This window comes from Schistocerca piceifrons, chromosome 3, assembly GCF_021461385.2.
Source record: "Schistocerca piceifrons isolate TAMUIC-IGC-003096 chromosome 3, iqSchPice1.1, whole genome shotgun sequence".
In the NCBI taxonomy this organism is placed as follows: domain Eukaryota; kingdom Metazoa; phylum Arthropoda; class Insecta; order Orthoptera; family Acrididae; genus Schistocerca; species Schistocerca piceifrons.
The window spans coordinates 941,259,875-941,284,137 of NC_060140.1; the positions used below are offsets into that span (position 1 = coordinate 941,259,875).

At 37.5% G+C, this 24,263-nt stretch overlaps 1 protein-coding gene across 3 annotated transcripts in view; it reads right to left on the reverse strand.

Annotated features, from left to right (window-relative positions):
* LOC124787760 (activating transcription factor 7-interacting protein 1-like) overlaps nucleotides 1-24,263 on the reverse strand; it is a 186,466-nt gene that overhangs the window by 53,415 nt on the left and 108,788 nt on the right. For all 3 annotated transcript variants that reach the window (XM_047254633.1, XM_047254634.1, XM_047254635.1), the window contains exons 3-5: nucleotides 21,099-23,654; nucleotides 6,903-7,234; nucleotides 969-1,109 (exon numbers count right to left, since the gene is read on the reverse strand). In XM_047254633.1, coding sequence (XP_047110589.1) covers nucleotides 969-1,109; nucleotides 6,903-7,234; nucleotides 21,099-23,654 — 3,029 coding nt within the window. The remainder of the gene's footprint in view (nucleotides 1-968; nucleotides 1,110-6,902; nucleotides 7,235-21,098; nucleotides 23,655-24,263) is intronic.

The window sequence follows — 24,263 nt, forward strand, 5'->3', positions numbered from 1 at the left end:
TGTGTGTGTGTGTGTGTGTGTGTGTGTTTGTTTTATTGTTGACGAAGGCCTTATTGACCAAAAGCTTTATTTGTGACAACCTTTTTGTTGTGCCTATCCATGACTCAGCATCTCCGTTAAATAATAATAATAATAATAATAATAATAATAATAATGCATGATTAACTATTACATGGTTAACAGTTTTAATGCTCACATGCCCAAAGAGGTCTGTGTCAACATCTTTCCAGGCAATGTTATGTATGGACAGAATTTTTTAACAATCATACAAGTTTTAAGTCACAGACAGGCACCACAATAAGACAACTAGACATTTGAGCTTTCGGCAAAAAGGCCTTCTCCTAAAGTATGAAAACCGCACACACATTAAGTAATTGGGCTACTAATGAAGATATGTCACAAATGCAATTCAAAGTGGGCTAAAGTGCAGTGAATTTAAAAGAAGAATTCTTGAAATTCAAACACAGCATTTCCGATAAGACAACTGACACAGAGGAAACTCTCTCCTCATACTGAAGACAGCAGAAAATTTGAAGAAATAGGGGGTTATTCCATACCATTGATTATTCTCTTTAAATCCATGAGGAAAAAACCCTGTCAATTTCCAAATATTTTAAGACGGGCAAACATCTCTATGAAAGTCGCCACGGGATATCTACGTAATAAGTTTATTGCAGCACATTTTCATTTTCCAAAGAATGAATTATTAAATTTAAATCTTACTGTTCACATTCAAGCAAACAATTAAGTATTGTTATTTCCGATGCAAATCAGTTACTGTTCAGATTAGATAATAAAGGACAGTTTCTTGCACAGTACCTACACTCACATTTCAGTAACTATGTCATACAGCGCACAAGAAATCAAGTTACTTCATTATGCTGTTCCACTGCAGTTTTAATATTAAGGAACTGCTTTCCACTAACATGCAGATTGTAGCATTAATTCTCCAGGAAACATGTTTTTACCTGCTTACACATTGCTAAACTCTTCTTTCGCCATAGCTCCATTTGATTTTCAACAGCTTGCTGCTTCTGACGCAGTAAGCCTATTTCGTGACGATAGGCTAGAGCTTCACAGATTTTTTCCACGAAAAATTCCTCCAGTTCCTGTAAAACGAGAAGTCAATTTTTAGCTGATAAGCCTTTATGTTCTTCAGTACAACACTCATGTGCATAATGCAGCATAACTGACTTTCATACTAACTTTTATGGTCTAATAATAGTATGAAACATCTTTCAATACACACAAAGAATATATAAATAATAATTCCAAGACCTAGCCCTCATTTATACCTGTGAATAAGCATTTAATACAGTAATTACTAATTTCAATTATGTCATACTCTCATTTTTTTCAGTAACTGACTGTTTAAAACATAAATAAAAAATGTGATGCTGTCACTAATCTTTAAGTTTTGATTTACGATACATTTCAGAGGCTTTGCTCTACCAGGTGGCAGTTCCGGTGTTTAGATCAGGTGCATTGTTCCCACGAAAACCAATTATGTCTTATCTGCAGATTCTGTGCACCTTCATTTGGTACTTACCTCAAGAGCCCTGCATTCGACCTTTACACATTCATTGTAAATAATGAATGTGTAAAGGTCTAACACCAAGCTCGAGAGGAGAGCACACTACAAAAACACATAGGACTGCAGATATGTCAAAATCACTTGTTTTTCAGGAAACAAAACGCCTTGTGGTACTGCCACATGACTAAGCAAAGCTACCTAAACACAATGAAAATCTAAACTTAAACGAAAGTAAACAATTTATGAAAATACAATTGGATAGGTAAAACAATCCACTCAGGAAACAGTGGCAGAGAAAACATATATGGAAATTAAGGAAATTTCCAAGCTTTTGGAGTGTCTTGGGAGAAGGGCTTAAAAGGAATGAAGAGGGGAAAATACTGGAAAGGTTTAGGAAATGAGGAAATTGCAGAAAGGTTACCCAAGGCCCCAGGTCAGGGGAGACTTACTGGATGGGACAAGAAGAAAAGACTTTTCTTCTCATCTTCTGCCAGTAGAAGATGCCACTGGCTCCAAAAGCTTGTACATTTTCTTAACTTTTGTGCGTGTGTGTTCTCCTGCTGCCACTTGGTGAGTAGATTTTTTACCCATCCAATGACATTATTAAAAGTAAATGAGTAATATTTGTACACATAATTCAACGTTTTCACTAATTATCCTAAATTTTTCCCATTTTGTGTGTACTGTACATTTATTATTTGGTATGGGCCATAGTACACATCTTTAATACTTAATAACATTGTTATACAGTGTTCTGTCAGAAAACCTGCGGTGGTATGATCATGAAATGGATACTCCGTGGAACTAATAGAAATACCCCTTCATCGTCAGGATAAAAGATATTCATTCTTCAATAGTAAGTTACCCCCTATTGTTTAAAGACAAATTTGTAGATAAAAAACTAAATGAGGCTCATAGGAGGATTGAACCAGATTTATTTAGGACACGTGCAGGGCAAAGTGGTGGACAGAAGTAGGAGGCAGCTGATGCCAACAATGAGGATTCTTTAGGGATACCAGAGTTCAGCACCCCATTGGTGACAAGGTCAACAGAGAGGCTGTGTGCTAATTATCTATAAAAAGTATTAGTGCTGTTGTGAGTTGTCAATTCCTACTCGTCTCCTTTTACACAATACAAAATTATAAATTATTTTACAGAGTAGAATGAGTAGTCAAGGACAAACTTAGTTTGTTTTCATATTAAATTTGCTGTCTGTTATACATTTTGATTGTGTAAGTGATCAAAAATTTTGGTGGCAGCATTGTGCACCCCCTTTTTTGTATTAAATATAATCTTAATGTGGAGTAATGAGAATAATATTTCTTCAAGTATTTTAATTATGTACATCACTGTTCCCTTTGAACTGCAGTCAATTATATAAACTTCAAGAGTGAATAAATATACAGTACTGTGAAGCAGTAGTCAAAATGCCCAACTCCTTAAACAGATGTCTACAAGATGATCATTGGTGAGCACTATATACACTCCTGGAAATGGAAAAAAGAACACATTGACACCGGTGTGTCAGACCCACCATACTTGCTCCGGACACTGCGAGAGGGCTGTACAAGCAATTATCACACGCACGGCACAGCGGACACACCAGGAACCGCGGTGTTGGCCGTCGAATGGCGCTAGCTGCGCAGCATTCGTGCACCGCCGCCGTCAGTGTCAGCCAGTTTGCTGTGGCATACGGAGCTCCATCGCAGTCTTTAACACTGGTAGCATGCCGCGACAGCGTGGACATGAACCGTATGTGCAGTTGACGGACTTTGAGCGAGGGCGTATAGTGGGCACGCGGGAGGCCGGGTGGACGTACCGCCGAATTGCTCAACACGTGGGGCGTGAGGTCTCCACAGTACATCGATGTTGTCGCCAGTGGTCGGCGGAAGGTGCACGTGCCCGTCGACCTGGGACCGGACCGCAGCGACGCACGGATGCACGCCAAGACCGTAGGATCCTACGCAGTGCCGTAGGGGAACGCACCGCCACTTCCCAGCAAATTAGGGACACTGTTGCTCCTGGGGTATCGGCGAGGACCATTCGCAACCGTCTCCATGAAGCTGGGCTACGGTCCCGCACACCGTTAGGCCGTCTTCCGCTCACGCCCCAACATCGTGGAGCCCGCCTCCAGTGGTGTCGCGACAGGCGTGAATGGAGGGACGAATGGAGACGTGTCGTCTTCAGCGATGAGAGTCGCTTCTGCCTTGGTGCCAATGATGGTCGTACGCGTGTATGGCGCCGTGCAGGTGAGCGCCACAATCAGGACTGCATACGACCGAGGCACACAGGGCCAACACCCGGCATCATGGTGTGGGGAGCGATCTCCTACACTGGCCGTACACCACTGGTGATCGCCGAGGGGACACTGAATAGTGCACGGTACATCCAAACCGTCATCGAACCCATCGTTCTACCATTCCTAGACTGGCAAGAGAACTTGCTGTTCCAACAGGACAATGCACGTCCGCATGTATCCCGTGCCACCCAACGTGCTCTAGAAGGTGTAAGTCAACTATCCTGGCCAGCAAGATCTCCGGATCTGTCCCCCACTGAGCATGTTTGGGACTGGATGAAGCGTCGTCTCACGCGGTCTGCACGTCCAGCACGAACGCTGGTCCAACTGAGGCGCCAGGTGGAAATGGCATGGCAAGCCGTTCCACAGGACTACATCCAGCATCTCTACGATCGTCTCCATGGGAGAATAGCAGCCTGCATTGCTGCGAAAGGTGGATATACACTGTACTAGTGCCGACATTGTGCATGCTCTGTTGCCTGTGTCTATGTGCATGTGGTTCTGTCAGTGTGATCATGTGATGTATCTGACCCCAGGAATGTGTCAATAAAGTTTCCCCTTCCTGGGACAATGAATTCACGGTGTTCTTATTTCAATTTCCAGGAGTGTATTACTCTTACAGCATGTTCTTCAGCAATGAACACTTAGTTTTTTAAAAAAGATGTGTTACCCCAGTATATTAATCTGTATGACATTACTGAATGAAAATACATAAAATATTTGAACTTACTGATTTTTCCCCCTCCCCAAGATTTACTATTTTAAGTGCACATAAACTAAATTGTTTTAGAAGTTGTACAATATATTTTTTCAAGTTTAATTTCTCATTAATATGGATACCTAAATTTTGGACATATCCACGTTAGTTGTTATTTGCTCACCATGTGTTAAACTTATCACTGGTGTAGTACCTCTAGATATACAGGACTGAATGTGTTGTCTCTTTCTGAAATTGAGAACGAGACTATTTGCAAAAACTCACTAAATAATACTTTTAAGAACATTATTTACCATTTTTTTCTGTTGCTTTATCTATGTTTGGACTGATTCCAATACTAGTGACATCCGCAAAAAGAACTAATGTTGCCTGTTGTGTGTTAGATGAAAGATTGTTTATGAACAGCGTATTTCTTATAACGTTTAAAAATCTCCGAAGTGACTTACATGACGCTGAGGCAAGTAATATAATGTAAGACACATTGGCTTGCAAATGTGAGGATATACCCCTAAAATGGATGAGAAATGTTGAACATGTGTGATCACCAGATGATGTACCTTGCTGCACATGCTGTGATTAAGCCTACTCGTCTGTTGCACTTGATCATTCCAACACAAATAAGTATTCATGTTGGTGTGGCCTTGGACCCAAGTGTGCGACTATAGCACACTAGGCTCAGGGTTCGAGTCTTGCATTTGGGAGGCAGTATTTTTTTCCATTACTTTAAATAATCGTGTGTTTTGCACTGAGGTGAGATTTATTATTTTTTTTAGTAGTCTCTCAGTCTTTGCTGGTTTCTTGCAAAGTATAGCTCCATACAACAAAAACATACCATACTACGTCACAAGTAAACTAATATAAGCTTATGAATTACATCATTACCAGTAAAGAATCTATGTTTTCTTTACTAAATAAGATCTTTAAATAAAAATAAGAAGACACAAAAGGAAAGAGAAACAAAACAAGAACGACTTTTACTTGGATACAGTGAGGACAATAATTCTGTAACTTCTATGTTTACAACATATGACATTTGCCAGGTGACATCACATGAAACATTTCTCATTGTTCATTTTTGGTTTATTTCCCGACATTTGCAATCCCGCGTGTCTTATATTAAATTACTTGTCTCAGTGTCACCTACATCACTTCTACAATTTTTAAACGATAATAAGAAACACCCTGCATACAATAAACAAAAGTGGACCTAAGACTGAGCCTTGTTGAATCCCAGTTATTTCTCCCCTGCTTCCATGAGTTGAATTATTCAGTATAACTTTCTACATTCTTTTAGTTACATATGAAACTATTCATTGGTTTGTTATACCATCAATTAAAAAAACAAAAAAAAACAACTCAGTTTGTCCAAAAGAGAATACTGTGATTCACACAGTCAAATGCCTTAAATACATCACAGACAATACCAACTGGTGCTATTTTGTTATTTAGTGTTTATCTTAAGTTTGGTTAGTGAATGTGGAAGGTGGCAGTCTCAGTTAAGCAACTATTGTGAAAGCCAAATGTGATTTACTGAGAATATAATTGTTGCTCAGGTAGGATACTATTCTAGCACACAAGACCTCAAAAATTTTGGAAGATGTCAGTAGTGAAACAGGTCAGTAGTCACTGACATCTCTCCTACCATCTTTCTTATTGAGGCATTTAACAATGGTGTATGTCAATCATTCTGAAAAAAGAAATACCCAATTTCATGATGTGTTACACATTTCAGCAAGACAGTGCTCGTTACTGTTAACAAGCCGACTGTTGGAAACTCCATCAAATACAGACAAGCTTTTATTTTTGTGAGAATACATAATTTTCTTAATTTCAGTATAATGTCTACATACACCTGAATTATTGTGAAGGTAAAACATTATTTATGAGCTTTGTGTTTCAGTACAGCATGCAAGACCTGATACCTTATAAGTCTTTTAACAGAATTTTTCTGCAATGTAACTGTCCTTGGATATGGTACATTTCGTTTATCACGTTAAAACATGGTCTCTAGCCTTTTACCTTTATTACTTTCAAATCTTTGTATCTTATTACTTTGTTCTCGTCTCCAAAGGAGACGGGCTCTTCAAATTTCAGAGTCACTTGCTCTCACTTCATGATCTTGTCCATATCTACAACTAATAGCTTCAGCTTCATATTTATTTGACATATAACTCTGAAAACACACATACTTTGCTGTGATCCATTTTTGTATGCCTGTTCAGTAAGCAACTTGGATGCGTGTAGTTTAGGAACCTTTGCCTGTTTTACTTTACCACTTCTCGAACAACAAGATTATAACACAGTCACTAAAAGTATACATTGAGGACCTTAATGTACATACTAACAATACTTACAGCTACAGTTAAATTCTTTAGGTCTTTGGCTCTAATTTTCTCCAAAAATATTCGGCGATTTCCTATCTCTCCAGTGACTACACCATTTGCAACTACCGTTCGTTCAATTTTTTTCACAACTTTATTGTAGTCTTCATTCAACCGCACTCTTTTTGCATCCTCTTCTGTAGATGAATCCAAGACAGGTCTCTTTGCAGATTCAGCACTTGTCTGGGTTAGTTTTTCAGGGCTGTTAGCTCCAGAACTGCTGGCCAATGAAGCTCCACGTGTACGTTTTGATATTCTATCTGGCACCACATCTTCAATTGAACGCTTCCGTCTGCGTCTCACAGCTGCATAGATAAAGGTAGAAATCATACAAAAGTCAGAAAAAATGTGGTAGTGCTACTGAAACTACTTTCTTATCATAGTTAAAATCTAATTTTGCTATGAAATAAATATGAGCTACAGTGATGAAAATTTTTGTTGTATTCTCTCTCTCTCTCTCTCTCTCTCTCTCTCTCTGTCTCTGTGTGTGTGTGTGTGTGTGTGTGTGTGTGTGTGTGTGTGTGTGTGGTTTTTACAGAAAACAGCTCATATTTTTAAGTTTATATGTTTCAACTGAATGCATCATGCAATGCAAAATATAGTGACTGTAAAATTAGCTCTAATTAACACTCACATTCATGCAGCTTATACTAAATTTGTAGAGCATTGTAACTTAACAATTTAAAATAGTATTTTCATTTACTTAGGAATACTCAAACGAAACTACTACTTTTTCATTTCTGCATTCATAATCAGTGACTCCTCTTGTGGTGATAACATTTAAACCACATCTGACAAGGACTAATAGCTGGATACAAATAATTTATGGACTGATATACTAACTAGACTGTGGTTAAAATGACACAAATACCAGTGAGCACAGAACCTATGTCATTAAAAGTAAAAAAGGCCGCAGTACTGGATGGGATACTAGTGAGGTTCCGAGCCAACCATATGGAACAACTGGCCTCTTTTACTATTGTTCACTGGAACAATAAAAGATCTCACATTACTTGGAAAGCTTTCAGGTTATTCCAGTCTCCAAGAAGGGCAGCAGTACATATAAGCAAGTAAAGAACTAGAAAGAAACAGAATCAAAGAATCGGAAATAGAATTTTTGGAGACAACATGGATAGCAGAAAGTTAAGGGCAACACAAGAAGACGACGAAGGAATACAGGAAAAATAGGAAATGATCAAAAATGGAGAGTCAGAAGTAATGTTATTCTAGTTGGTCAATACGAAGATAAAAGAGCAAAATCAAATGTTACCACAATTTCTCAGTATTTATGAAGTTGACATACTGCCTGATAATAAAAATGTGAACAGTTTATGAGGAATTATTATTCAGTTTTTGCTTTATTCTTGGGTAACACTTCAAACATAAACTTTGTTATAAATTACTCAACAAGTTGCCTGCCACTGTAAGAGGTTACACCACATTCCTCGACATAAATGAATATGAAGAACACAATATATAATGCAACTCTGATGACATGACAAGAAATTTATCTGTTTCTAGTAGTTTAGTGATACATACAACATTTTATATGCTGCATAAATGCTGAACCTAATGAACAGAAACAGACTCTACCAAACTGCATGTGGGTGAGAACTCCTATGATTTCTGCAAACTATTGTGTACATGAGGTTTAACATTGCTGCCATGAGCATCATGCATACTTAAAAAATAGAACTAATGACAAGTGGGAGTACCTAAAAATAAGCACCAATTGTCAACTGGGATGAACAGCTTCCATAGTATACATTAAAAACCACCATTAAAGGTGAGCAGCGTATGTTTGTCAAAGGAGCTTCCCATACTTTGCTCCAGGTGCAATAAAACTCCAAATTATGGGTGCTTGCCACACTTTCTTCTCTAGCAACACCAACAGGAGCCAGAAATATTGAACATTACAGACTTCATTAATATCAGTCCAATTACAAACTTACAAGTAATGTCGAAGTTCTTGGCTACAGAGTGAACAGTTCTACAGCCATGCACTACTATACAGGTGACGGAGGAAGACAAAATTGTAGCTCAATAGCTAAACATTTTGGAAAGATCACACAGACTTAACATCTAGCAACCACGAAATTAATCCCTTCTGCATTTGCCACATAAGGTGAACAAGCAATGACATATATTTTCATTACGGTGACAACTGTGACAGGTTTTCAAAGAATAAGCACACACAGAATCTAAGATGATTTGGGAATACTCTGGGAACACCGATTATGATACCATGTTTTACTACTTCTGCCTATTGAGTTAAAGAAGCATTTCCATATTCTGGAATGTATTCAACTTCAATAAATGATACATTCACAATTGAATGAGGTTTAATCACTAAAAAAGTCATTGTCCATAAATTTAGCCATCTCTAAACAATTAGTAAAGGAGCTGATGTACACAGACAGAAATCTTCATAAAACTCATGTCACTGTTAGTCAACTAAGAACTGAGTGTAAATCACAATATCCTTTTAAGTAAACTAGAATATTATAGTGTAACAGGAAATGCTGCAAAATGGTTCAAATCTTATCTCTCTGGCAGGAAACAAAGGGTGTTATTAGGAAAGAGCTTGATACATGTCTATCAGGCATCATCCAACTGGGAACTAATTACATGTGGGGTCCCACAAGGTTCCATTTTGGGGCCCTCACTTTTTCTTGTGTATATCAATGACCTTTCATCAGTAACATTACCAGATGCCAAGTTTGTTTTGTTTGCCGATGATACAAACATTGCAATAAATAGCAAATCAAGTGTAGTCTTAGAAAGATCAGCCAATAAAATATTTGTGGACATTAATCACTGGTTCCTAGCCAATTCTTTGCCACTAAACTTTGAAAAAACACACTACATGCAGTTCAGAACTTGTAAGGGGTGTCCCAAGAGTATATGTCTAACATATGATGACAAGAAGATAGAAGAAGTGGACAGTGTTAAATTCTTGGGATTACAGCTTGATAATAAATTCAATTGGGAGGAGCACACCACAGAACTGCTGAAGCGTCTTAACAAATCTCTGTTTGCAATGCGAATTTTGTCAGACGTAGGGGATATAAAAATGAAAAAGCTGGCATACTATGCTTACTTTCATTCCATAATGTCATACGGGATTATTTTTTGGGGTAATTCATCAAGCCAAGCTAAAGTTTTCCGGGCACAAAAACGTGCAGTAAGAATTATATGTGGTGTGAACTCAAGAACATCCTGCAGAAGCCTGTTTAGGGAACTAGGGATACTAACTACAGCTTCCCAGTATATTTATTCCTTAACGAAATTTGTCATTAAAAATATATCACTTTTTCAAACCAACAGCTCAATTCATGGAATCAATACTAGAAATAAGAATAATCTTCACAAGAATTTAAAGTCACTTAGTCTTGTATAAAAAGGTGTGCATTATTCAGGAACACACATTTTCAATAACTTGCCAGCAGCCATAAAAAGCTTAACAACCAATGAAATTCAGTTTAAGAGAAGCCTAAAGGATTTATTGGTGGCCAACTCCTTCTACTCCATTGATGAATTTCTTAGTAAAACCAACTGATTTGTATGTAAGTACAACATAACTTCTGCACAATTTCAGTGCAGTAATGTGTTCACTGAAAATTTGTGTGTGTGTGTGTGTGTGTGTGTGTGTGTGTGTGTGTGTGTGTGTGTGTGTGAGTATAATCTAACTTCTGCACCATTTCAGTGCAGTAATGTGTTCATTGTAAATAAGTATTACAGTAGTTGTATTACATGTTTATTACCTTATAAATAAATAAAAAACGTTTTTTATTTTAAATTCAGTGCATTAGTATTTGTAAAATGACTCTTAGTGTTCATTAAAAATGACGATCATTCCACTTGGGACCTGTGGAATGGTACATTAGCTTATTTGTTTTAGTTGTAAATATTTGTCATGTATTGTTGTTTTTCTGACATGTTCCACATCCAGGAGGACCTCCTCACTACGGATCAATTGGAATGAAAGTAAATCTAATCTAATCTAAACGCAACATCTTTGAAGATTACAGGGTCTTAATGGGGTAAACCTCAATGTCCAAGCCACGTGTTTAGATCCACGGGAGTTACTACTATGGTGGTTTGCAGAGTACAGAGGTAGATGTACAAGACAGCCATCTTGATGGACCACTAAGTATACCAAATATGTGGTGGCTGCTCAACAAACTGAAGTGCAGATAACAGGGTAAATCAGTGTTTGTAACTATTTAGACAAATTCATTTCCAGTCCAATAAAAAACTGGTAATATTCACTTGAGCTCTCTTCTGACACAATCAGAGCATGAAATGTGCATGCCGATACCAAGCTTTGAGATTCAGAAGCTTTCTGCTCAGTTTTGGGACTGCTGTGAGCATTGGTCTGTAGAGAATTACCATTATCAGCTTATCTTGTGAAACTCTTCAATATTTGGCAAGTTAGTGGATCACATTTATTGTTCTCAGACAACCTACTGCTATGTGCAAGTTAATGTGACATATTAAGGTCCAAGTGAAGGAATATAAACAGCCTTGGGAAAACATCCAACTACTACTAAGCCTCAATCATACTACATACAAGTCTTGCTAAATGGGTAATAATATAGAGCTTAGTAATACAACCACTTTTACTTTCTATTTAGGAGCAAATTACAGAACCCTAGGCTCCAGATAAGCTAGTGGAATTGAAAGAAGAGTTGAGTAAAATCAAAAGCTATATATAGTTACCAGAAGTATGACAAAAGAACAAACACCAAACTGAATCAAAATACATAATGTCATGTTCTACAACAGAGGGACAGAGCACGGAGGAAACTATGGCATATACTTTATTTAATCCAGATTATTAACAGTAACAAGATGCGCACTAAAACTGTCACAGACTACCTATACTTTTACAGGTACCTTCTTCTGAAATCATTCAAATCTATTCACCAATGTGTTCTTATTCTAAAGAACAGCAAGAAACCTCTGAAGAATTAAAATGTGTTACCCAAACGCCACAGCAAGAAAACTATAGGGAATTTAACTAAAAAGGACAAAAACTAATGAACATTTGTTCAGGGGGAAACTAGATATATCAGTCACACATAACTAGAAAATGTACTTGACAAGAACTAAATGGAACCAAAAATGAAACTGCATATTTTAACACAAAAAAACTAAATGTATAGGATGTGAGAGTCCTAAATTAGTACAATGCAGAGCATTCATGTACAAAGTAAAAAAGAAAAAAAATTCATCATGAAGAAAATTAGATACGCACATTATTAAAATTCATTTAACAACAAATTATATTACACAAAATGTTCAGAATGCTACAAAATTAATATGATACATCGACAAAGATTTGCATACAAACATCCTAAAGATGTTGTAGGTACAAAGAAGGCAAACTAGAAGGAAATCTAAAATGGAACAAGGCAATTATTAGAGAGAAGACAAAAATTTCAACAAAATAATATTAGTGTCATCATAGAATATGATTGATTAAACAAGACAATTTCTAAATGACTGGGAGGATGTGGGATGATACAATAAGAATTTGCTAATAGAAATAAGCTAAAATAATGAGTATCAACAAAATAAAACTTTTACTGGGTAGACACTACACATCAGTGACAATGGTAGGTGAAAACTCTCAAAAACAAAGCAAAATCATTTGAAGATTTTTTAAACATCTGTTCTGGATATTAAGGTGCAAATCATTACATGCTATTGCACTCTCATGGAATCGTGGAGTACATATAAATATTCACAAACCGCGAGATTACATTTTGTTTCGTGTACGATCTTTGGAGTTAATTAACAGTTAAACAAAGCTTCTCTTTTATTGTATACAAACACACAAAATTCCCTTTGTGGTAGCAGAGCATGGTTGGGAGTGGTTACATCTGTTTTTGCAGTTACCATTGCACCAAGTATTTAAAAAGCCCCTAGCATGTTGTCTTTCGAGTTCACGCAAACAATATCAGAGCTATGACAGGAACAAACAACAGACAATTATGCAAACCTCTATTTGCTGAGGCAATACTGACCTTACGACTTATCTTAGAAGAAAGATTAAGGAAATGCAAACCTACGTTTCTAGCATTTGTAGACTTAGAGAAAGCTTTTGACAATGTTCACTGGAATACTCTCTTTCAAATTCTAAAGGTGGCAGGGGTAAAATACAGGGAGCGAAAGGCTATTTACAATTTGTACAGAAACCAGATGGCAGTTATAAGAGTCGAGGGACATGAAAGGGAAGCAGTGGCTGGGAAGGGAGTGAGACAGGGTTGTAGCCCATCCTCGATGTTATTCAATCTGTATATTGAGCAAGCAGTAAAGGAAACAAAAGAAAAATTCGGAGTAGATGTTAAAATCCATGGAGAAGAAATAAAAACGTTGAGGTTCGCCGATGACATTGTAATTCTGTCAGAGACAGCAAAGGACTTGGAAGAGCAGTTGAACGGAATGGATGGAGTCTTGAAGGGAGGATATAAGATGAACATCAACAAAAGCAAAACAAGGATAATGAAATGTAGTCGAATCAAGTCGGGTGATGCTGAGGGAATTAGATTAGGAAATGAGGCACTTAAAGTAGTAAAGGAGTTTTGCTATTTGGGGAGCAAAATAACTGATGATGGTCGAAGTAGAGAGGATATAAAATGTAGACTGGCAATCGCAAGGAAAGAGTTTCTGAAGAAGAGAAATTTGTTAATATCGAGTATAGACTTAAGTGTCAGGAAGTCATTTCTGAAAGTATTTGTATGGAGTGTAGCCATGTATGGAAGTGAAACATGGACGGTAAATAGTTTGGATAAGAAGAGAATAGAAGCTTTCGAAATGTGGTGCTACAGAAGATTGCTGAAGATTAGATGGGTAGATCACATAACTAATGAGGAAGTATTGAATAGGATTGGGGAGAAGAGAAGTTTGTGGCACAACTTGACTAGAAGAAGGGATCGGTTGGTAGGACATGTTCTGAGGCATCAAGGGATCACCAATTTAGTATTGGAGGGCAGCGTGGAGGGTAAAAATCATAGGGGGAGACCAAGAGATGAATACTCTAAGCAGATTCAGAAGGATGTAGGTTGCAGTAGATACTGGGAGATGATGAAGCTTGCACAGGATAGAGTAGCATGGAGAGCTGCATCAAACCAGTCTCAGGACTGAAGACCACCACAACAACAACAACTACTACTATTTGCAAGCCTTGACTTATTGACAATTCACATTATTTGAAAATACTCCGTATTACATTGCTTTGAAGCTTAGCAATAAAATACAGCCAGAGATCAAGGACTGCAAGCTAGAACCAACAGGAGTAAACCTTGAAATATGTTTCAAAAGGAAATGTCACTAAAGTGTGGTTGATTTTATAAATGAGGAAGACAAGGAGGAGGTATTAAATTTGGTTTGTTCTATGCGCATGCGTGTGTTCTTTTAATGAAGATGTAGTGTATGTTGTTTTCATGTGTGTCCATGCTTATAAAACATGTACGGTATGTGTGTAAACTATGTATGTAAGTACCCAGGTGTATAGAAATGTTCCCTTTTTATGGAGAATGTGTTTTTTTACGTGTCAGTGTCATCATAGACACACAGATTGCATGTCCATATTTATAAACAACAGAAACAATCATGAAAATTACTTAAAAAGAAAAAAGTTTAAACTATAGCGAAAATTTTCAAAAAAGAACAAGAAGAAATATAACATGTATTTATCTTTTTCTGTTGTAATGTGCTTCTGGGTACACGTGTATGCTTTCTTTTAATGTATCTCTTTATGTATACCTACGGAGGCATAGAATTACTCATTGATGAGTCACCAATGTTTCAATCAAATAACTGCATATAACATGTCACATGACAATAAAGATTCTATTTATTCTCTTCTATTCAATATAACCACAGCTACTGTGTATGTGGACTGTTACTGTTTTTGCATGCTTTTAACACAAGAAGACAAGTCCAAATCAAAACCAATTTTACACTGACAAACTCACCAGATGTGATAATTGTGAGAGTTGGAAGTTCTCTCAGTACAAGCATTTTAGGAACATGTTGAATACTTGGACTCTGTTTGTGTGGGACCAACACTAATAAAAAGAAAAAAAGTCAAGGTGAGATCAAGACTAATTTTATTATTAGATCCATTCAATTATGTGCCCATACAAGATGCATCTAAAACCAAAGAATTCTGGGGAAAAATGGAGCAAGCTTTTGATGACAGCAGTTGTAACAGGTGAGTAGTATTAGCAATGGTGAGTAACCTTATTACCACTGCTTTGGAATCGTCAAAAGTGTATAAGTTTACGTGAACAATATTATGTCCACTGTTCATAAATTAAGAAACATTAAATTGTATCTCCATAATGAGAGGCTTGGGAACATAAGCTGGCTGGCTTGTCTGAAACTTAGAAACCAATGATCTGAACTGAAGGCTTGACAATAAGACTGGGACAGACCTTACAAAAACAAAGCTTTTATTAGAAGTAACAGACTGTAAGAGGCTAGCACTCTTCACAGGAAAAAGGTGTGTTCAAGAAAAACAAGTGCAAGCGCAAAACGTAAAGAAAGGTAACAAAAGGCCATGGTGCTTCAATCACAAGAAATGTGGCCACACTGCCAGACAGTACCACGTAACAAAGAGAAACACAGCAAGCGAATCTGAGGAAGATAAAACTTTTGTCAGAGGTTTTACAGCTACCACACTTCAATTTTGATGAATCCAGACATACAGTATGTCGACTCAGGTGCCTCAATGCACATGACAAATCTATATGACTGGATATATTGTAATGGCCTAAAGACAATAAAATCTTTATTATTATTATTATTATTATTATTATTATTTTATGTACGGAGCCCACCAATAACTACTGTAACACAATAAATACACCAAAACTTGCTACTAATATTGTCAGTTCCTGCAATGGTCACAAATGGATGCTAAGTACATTTTTCGCAAGATGGTTGTGATGATATATGTAGCAGGGATTGAACATTTGTATTGTGCATTTAGCAACACTGATAAATAGAATAAAATTTTCACTCTGGGGCAGAGAGTATGCTGATATGAAACTTTCTGGCAGATTAAAACTGTGTGCCGACCCGAGATTCCAACTCAGAACCTTGGCCTTTCATGGGCAAGTGCTCTAACTAACTGAGCTACCCAAGCACAGCTCACGACCCATCCTCACAGCTTTACTTCCGCCAGTACCTCGCCTCCTACCTTCCAAATTTTACAGAAGCTCTACTGCAAAACTTGCAGAAGTAGCACTCCTGGAAGAAAGGATATTGCAGAGACGTAGCTTTGCCACAGCATGGGGTATGTTTCCACAGAAATTGAACACTTAAATAATTTACATTTACTAAACACACACAGAAGAGACTGCTAATCTAACATTTTCCTGTGGCATCAATGCAAAAGGCATTTGAATTTTACAGATGTAAATAAATTATCAGATTTGTCTGCTATTGGTACTTTCACATGCACAACATATCTTGAAGTTAAGCAAACCAAATGGCCATTCAATAATGCTCAATCAAAAGCATCACAACTATCACAGTTATTTCACACTGACATGTGGTCCCATGGGAGCAGGATCACTGTGAGGTGTGGGATATTTAAATATTTTCGTTAATGACTACTCCAGAAGAAATTTTACAAGTATTTTCTGAACGCAAACTCTGTATACTGGGAGCTTTCAAAAATCTACTGGAAAATACTATGGACAAGTAATTGTTTGGAGTATTCAAAGGAAAGGGGAAAAAAATCAACATAACAATAAAACCATTTGAAATTTTCATATGGCATTTTGGGATAACACAGTGAGATGAGTACAGGGATGCGAATGCAGAGCTGGCACCTCTGCCTAAGAAATCAATGCTGTGCCTGCAGCAGGCAAGATGGTGCTCACCATCTTTTGATGTCTGAGGTCTGATATTCATCGAATTCCTCGAGCGCGGAAAAACCATTAAACATGTATTGAAAGACATTGAGTAGCCTATGCATGTCCATCAAGATCATACAACCTGGGCTGCTCATGGAGGGGGTGATTCTGCTCGATGATAATGTATATCCCCACATACCAAAGTTCACATGAAGTGTTATGGTCAAGTTCAAGTGGGGACAGCTTTAGCATCAACCCTACAGCCCAGACATGTCTCTTGTGACTTAAATGTGTTTGGTCTATTAAAGAAATAAAAAATCCCAAAGGGACACACTTCCACTCAATGAGCTGAAGGACACAGTCAAGGACTGGCTCCTGTCACAGCCACAGGAATTCTGAAAACAGGGAATCATTAGACTTGTGAAACACTGGAATAGTTGTGAACTGGCCTCTGGAGATTACTATTGAGTACAGATTTCACTTAAACCCACAATGTTGCTTTGTACTTTTTCCTCTTCCCTCATAAAAATCATTTGTTCAGACAATGGTAAAGGGTATTTTACCACGGACTTTGACATCATCTTAAACAAAAATAATATAAAGCATCAGATGATTTCTCCATATTTCCGCAACAGGATGGGTTCACACAGCACATGAACAGAACACTTGTGGAAAACGCTAAGTGTATGTTATTTGATGCTGGTTTACGTAAACAATTCTGAGCAGAGGCAACAGTGACTGCTGCCTATATTATTAATTAGTCACCTACCAAAGTGACTGACGGATAAGTGAATTTTTGGCTCCTAAATTATGACTAATTTTCAAGGAAAAAAGCCAAAAATGAGACTCCTATTCCAGAAAGCTTATATCTCTCAGCTAATTAAAGTCTACAAAGGGCATCATCAGACTGATTTTGACTCATATGTGATTATAAGAAGAAATTAAACACAAGAAATGAGAAGAGATGATATAAAAACAAAGACAGCTTGTAAATATACAGATGATATTTTCACCACAAGCATTAGCAATGATGATGAATGTCACTCAGAGATGATGGGAGGATAAGACATACTCTTATGAGTCCACAAAAACGTGTGTGTTTAGTACAGAGAGAAAATAACAGAGTGAACTCAGTTTATTTTGTCCAGTTCCATGTATGAATGAACCTCAAGCTGTTTAAGTTTTATTGTCTGCTCATGATCAGTGGACAAATGTGATGGATGAAGAATATACCTCCTCGATGATAAATAAAATGTAGTTATTGGTAGATATTCCTCAAAGAAAAAGGTTTCACTTTTTACATGGTTATTTATAATGAAGTTCTGAATTCCCACTGAAGTGATTGCAAAATCTGATGAAGTCCTACTGAAAGAAGAGAGAGCATATCTTACAGACAAGCAGTAGGATATCTGCTGTATCTTGTAGAAGTGACAAGACCGGGTGTCTTTCATAATTCAGTGAACAAGTCAATACTCCAGTGATCCACCTACACTGACTCAGTATGACACTAGTTCCCAGGTAGCTTCAGGAACCGAAGGAGCTACTCACTATGTTTCACTAAAGAAGATTCTGTAGAAATAACTGGATGTTATGATGCTGACTGGGACAATGATCCTGCAGATAGAAGGTCCTGTACTGGATAGCGAGCTGTAGCACTTTCTACGACAGAGGCAATATGTATTCATGGTTCTGTGGCTTCAACAGCTACAAACTGAACTCTATCAATGAGGAAATAATGCAGTAGTCACACACTGCAATAATCAAAGTTCGATAAGATGCTGTCTACAGGCAGCTATAATCCTAGAATGAAACTTAAAACAATGGAAAATCCAGGATGCTATGTAACATCATTATTAAAAGGATAGCTGCTACTCACCACACAGCAGAGATGCTGAGTCACAGAGGCAAATCAGAAACACCATCAGAAAGTGACCTTTCGGCCAAAAAGGCTTTTTTGATACAACATTACAAGGTCAAAAATCAAGTTTGTGCTCATGAAAGCTCTTGAAAGGGAGTGACATGGTCATGTAAGTCATACATTTTTATTGTAATTAATACAATGGGTATGCATTTTGGTGGGATTTTTAAGACATTAGAATGCAAATCATTATATGATTTTAGTGTCTCATGAATTGTGGAGTATATACACATATTCAGAGACTCCGAGATTTTCAGTTCTGTGTTGGAGTAGATAAAGTTGCGTGTTTCTGTTATTGCACTAACTGCTTAAAATTACCTTCAGTATGCATATTGCAAGAAACTACTAAGAAAATTGTGAAGTTAACACGGAGACAGAATGGCAGCCAGTACTTCCTTTCAGGAGGAGAAATTCTGAGTAGTCGTTGAGAGGGCCCCACTTGTGACATGTTTGTTGGCAGTACTTGGAATTTTCCCTCCTGAAGGTAAGTAATGGCTAGTCATTCTGCCTACTTTTCATTTTAAAAATCCCATGTGATTTTTGTATTCTGATAATATAAATGAAAGACAGCAAGAAAAAAGTAAAACTGTAAATTAATTTGATATTTTAAGAAAGGAAATGTGCCTAGAGATAATGGTAACTGAAAATAAATGACTAAACCTGGAAGAAATGCAAAAAGAACTTGGAAAAAAACGGCTGCAGAGGAATAACATGTCTCAAAATTATAAGAATTCCTCCACGTCAAATTAAAAGCACCAGCCAGAATAAAATTACCTGTAATATGAAAGATTTATTTTCATATTTTCACTAACTGCTTAGGAAAAAACTAGATGGGTAAATAAACATGGATGGCAGATGCACCAGTTGTGGTGGTTAGGTGATATTAGAATACGTCAGGTGGAACACTGATGCATATGTCTGGAAAGTGTAGCACATGGAAAAGTTTGTACATGTTCTACATCCAGTAATGGGAGCTTAATGGCTGGTGGTTGTGGTGGTGGTTGTTAATGTTGTTGTTATGGACAGATAGTGATAAATCAATTAAGCAATCTTCTTAGATGAAGAAGCACACTGTGCAAATGATAGGGACATTTTTGTTAAACTGTAAGTACAGTACCTGTTCATGCAAGAATAGGTGGAAACACAACAGACTTTCAGACTTTTCTGCTTCCCAAGTAGTTTCTTACTAAAGTTTGAAATTATATCAAAAAATATTATGCACCACTAAATTATTTAAAAACTGAACCTGGTGAAAAGTGCTCAAAGTAGTGCATCAGAAAATGTCTCCATATCCTACTACTATGCCTACCATAGAAAGTAGACACTGAATCAGTAATTCACTGATTATTTCCAGTCCTTCCCCCTCTGGCTATCTAAAAGCCTTTCTTTTCTCCCAGTTTTCAATTGTTCTGCACATCCACCTCCACCAACCACTGCCAACCAAGGAAATTCAGTTCAATTCTGGGCACCCTATCTAATGTCACTGGACAGTGATAACTGATCTTATCAAAAAACTTTCAGTAGCAATGTAATTTCATTGTGCGTGTGCGCGCGTGCTTTAATGTGTTTAGGGTAGTTTTGTATAAAAAAAAAAAGCACAATTTGTAATTTCAATAGTGCAAATGAAGACAAGTGGTCCCTTTTTAGCTGTAGTTATAAATGCCTACAGATGATGTCAATTTTCAAAATGGCCATACAGTAAAATAAAAAATACTAACACTTTGTCAAACAAAAGCAGCATAGGGTTCACAATTTCTCTCAATTTGGGGTCAATTTACTTTGTTTTAAATTTATGTATACTGCAACATGCTGTAGAACTGAAAGGGGTTAACCAAATAACACTTAACATTATCTTAAAAAACTCTGTACCATTTGACAAAGGATATTTTAAGAGTAACATATACGCAGAACTTGTCTCTTAAATACATCCAGTTAAACAACAGCAATACAGTGAAACTTTAAAACCTCTTACACCTCTTTTCCATCACATGTCATTTTAACAGTTTAGAACGCAAGAAACAATTTTAACATCCAGAAAGCAAATGCCCAGTGCTATGAAAGAAGGAATACAGTGACTTAATGTTATATACTAGCCACAATAATCCAAGGAAGGAGCACATGCTAGAAGCACAATGAGAAGCTAATGCAACTGTGAATGCCATGCCGTGTTATGTTACGTATACTTCAGCAGTTCAGAATCAAAAACATGTTGCTCTATGAAATTATGTAGCTGGAAGCATTGTTTAAGGAATAACTGCATTCCATATAGATAAAAATCAGGCCATACCAAAAGTGGCAATAAGAATAGTGCATGCACAGTAAAACACACATATGCAACTCCTTCACCCCCAGAAGCTATCAACCGTCTGTCCCTACCTTCTGCTATGCCTGGAGCTTCCTGAACGTTCTCAGGCTGCACTTCTTGGTCTGCCACATGAACTCCTAAGGCAGATGTGTTGTCAGAAATCAGCATATCAGATGGTGGCAAGTTATGCACTTCCGATGGGAGTGGTGGTACTGAAGCCTCACAACCAGTGAAAGGGACACTCTCCCCATCTTGCAAAGTAACTGTATCAACAGCATCTTTTAAAGCATTAGCAACATCTGACAATGTCAGCGGTTCTTCATCTTCACAAGTACCTGCTGTAACAATAGTGCCACCGGAGGTCCCTTCTGTAATATTACTATCTAGCTCAGAGTCTGTTGTTTTTTGTGTGTTGTTACCTGCTACATCAGTTTCTGGTAATCTGACATGGCTTTCCACTTCAGCTTCGGTTGCTCTTGATGTCTCACAGCCTTTCACTTCATCTGTAGTTTTATTTTCCAGGTCCAACACTTTATTCGTAACACCGAATAGTTCACTTTTAGAATCCACATATTTCTCTTCCTCCACAGATCCTTCAACTTTCAACTCATCGTCTACCACTTCGTTTGTTTCACTCGTGTTAACATTTACATCATCAACAAGAACAGATGACTTGCTCTCTTTCATCTCCAGTTCACTCTCTCCAGCACCTGGCTCAACGGTTTGATTCATCGTCAGCACATTCTCATTATTATCTGCCATCTTATCACATTCAGAAGAACAACTTTCCTGCGCTCGCAACCCCTTTTTCTTAATTACATCTCCTATCCTGTTATCCACTGTACCATTACAAACCACTTCCTTCCCACTGACACGTATGTCACTAGTTTTTTTATCACTATTACTTTCAGACATTGCACTGAGCATCTCCCCATCCGCTTGTTTATCTTCCAATACATTTTTACTAACAGCTTCTAAGCAATTCGACATCAGTTCTGAATTCTCTTGAGAAACATCAGTACAAGAGGAAGCAGAACCATCAAGAACAGAGACAGAGTTTGTTATAGCAATAGAGTTTTGAGGGGCAGCTGATTTGCTTTCTGCCAAGGGTAATACCATCTCACGCTCTTTCGTGTCGTCATTCCCTTCCTCGGGAACAGTGTCTGAGTTTTGAGAGAAAGCTAATTTGCTTTCTGCCAAGGGTAACACTGCCTCACTGTCTTTTGGATCATCACTCCCTTTCTCAAGAACAGTGGTACTGTTTGTTATAGCAACCAAGTTTTGAGAGGCAGCTAATTTGCTTTCTGCTAAGGGTAATATTGTATCAATGTCTTTTGTATCATCACTCCCTTCCTCAGAAACATCAACAGCGTTATTCGTAGTAACTGAGTTTTGAGAAGCAGCTAATTCGCTTTCTGCCAAAGGTAAAATTGTCTCACTCTCTTTAATATCATTGTTCTCTTCCCCTGGAAAAGTGACAGAGTTTGTTATAGTAACAGAGTTTTGAGATGAGGCTGATTCGCTTTCTGCCAAGGGTAATACTGTCTCATTGTCTTTCATATCATCACTCCGTTGCTCAGGAACAGTGACAGAGAAAGAATCCATTATACTAATGGAGTTTTGAGAAGCACCTAAGTTGCTTTCTGTCATAGGTAATATTGTCTCACTCTCTTTCATATCAACACACCCTTCCCTTTCATTTTTCACACAAACCTCACTTACATTAACATCACTATCAGGCTTCATATCATGGTTGTTAACAGAAGACACATTTTCCCTGTAATTAATATCTTCATCTGCAATGCTTAACTCATTTATGTCTTCACTTTTTACTGAAAATACTTCCAATGTCCTTGTATTATCAACAGGCTCTACCGCAAAAGATCTGCAGTCTTTATCTTTAGAAGTTAAATCTTCATCCTCACCATTACTACCAACTCCACTGAAAGAATCACTCTCAGCACTTGTTCTAACAGCTAATACGTCTGTAACTGACTTGGCATTCTCCCCAATTACAGGACAAACTATTTTTGCAATAGAAGATGGCACATCCTCCTCTGTGTTTGTAACAGCCACGTCCCCTGCAGTTTTCAGATCTGTTACTGATTCCTCAGAAGTATTTTCTTTATCTACAGAAGAATTCTGTGTTATATCAGAGGCCACCTCACTTTCAGAAAATTTCGGCTCACTCGCTGGTAAAACGTTATTGGTTGAGCAATCCTCTGGAAAACCAGTCTCACTATTACTGCTATTCTCTCTCTCACTTATATGACTATCTGAGATACTTAAATTACCACTTTGTTCTCCACTATGAGTAACTGAATGTTCTGTAGTAAATTTGTCTAATTCCAATGAAATATCTGACTCAGTATGAGGTTTCAGTTTACTACCAATTTCCTGCTTTGAAACAGAAGTAGAACAAGTACTAGAACACACACCATCACAAGAACATTTCACAGTATCAGAATCACTTGCAACATCACAGCACAGCTCAGATCTTTCTGGCTCAAGTTCTGTTGAATAACAGTCATCACTACCAGGAGATTCAGCATGTGCGTTGTTACAGTCCTTCTCCTGCATACAAGTTGTATCTGATCCACATTCTTCATCACTTCTGAGCAGCTTCCCTGAAAATAATTAAAAAAACACGAAGTTAAGATGTAGAAATATTGGGAAATTTCAGAAGTTAACTAGGGACTTGATGTTGAATTTATCCCAGCATATAAACTGTTTAAACAACTCTCAGCAATGCAGACGGGAGGATGCCTTCGACAACTGCGATATTTCAGCAGGTGCACATCCTGTTGCTTTTACGGCACAAATGCCATGAGAGAGTGCTGTGCCACGACTTGCATTTGTGTCTCGAAAACAACAGAGTGCACACATGCCGAAATATCAGCTGTTGTTGAAGATGTCACTCGACTAGGTTTATGTAAGTTGTTTGACAAGGACTTAATATTCCTTTCAGATAAATATCACTTGCAGGAGGGAGGTAAGTTTAAGTAATAAAGGTAACCAGAATTTATTAGATTTTATAACTCAACAGACAGCCTCCACAAGAAAGGAATATTAAGAGTTTAACATAATGATAGTAGTAACATCATCAGAGACAGATCACAAGGAATCCCTTGAGTACGAGGACAGAAATTCAATCTTTAATAAGCCTCATTTGCAAGTGTTGTGCTAACAATTACGACAGGGAAAATAATAGCAGTTAATGACTCACCATTTGCGTC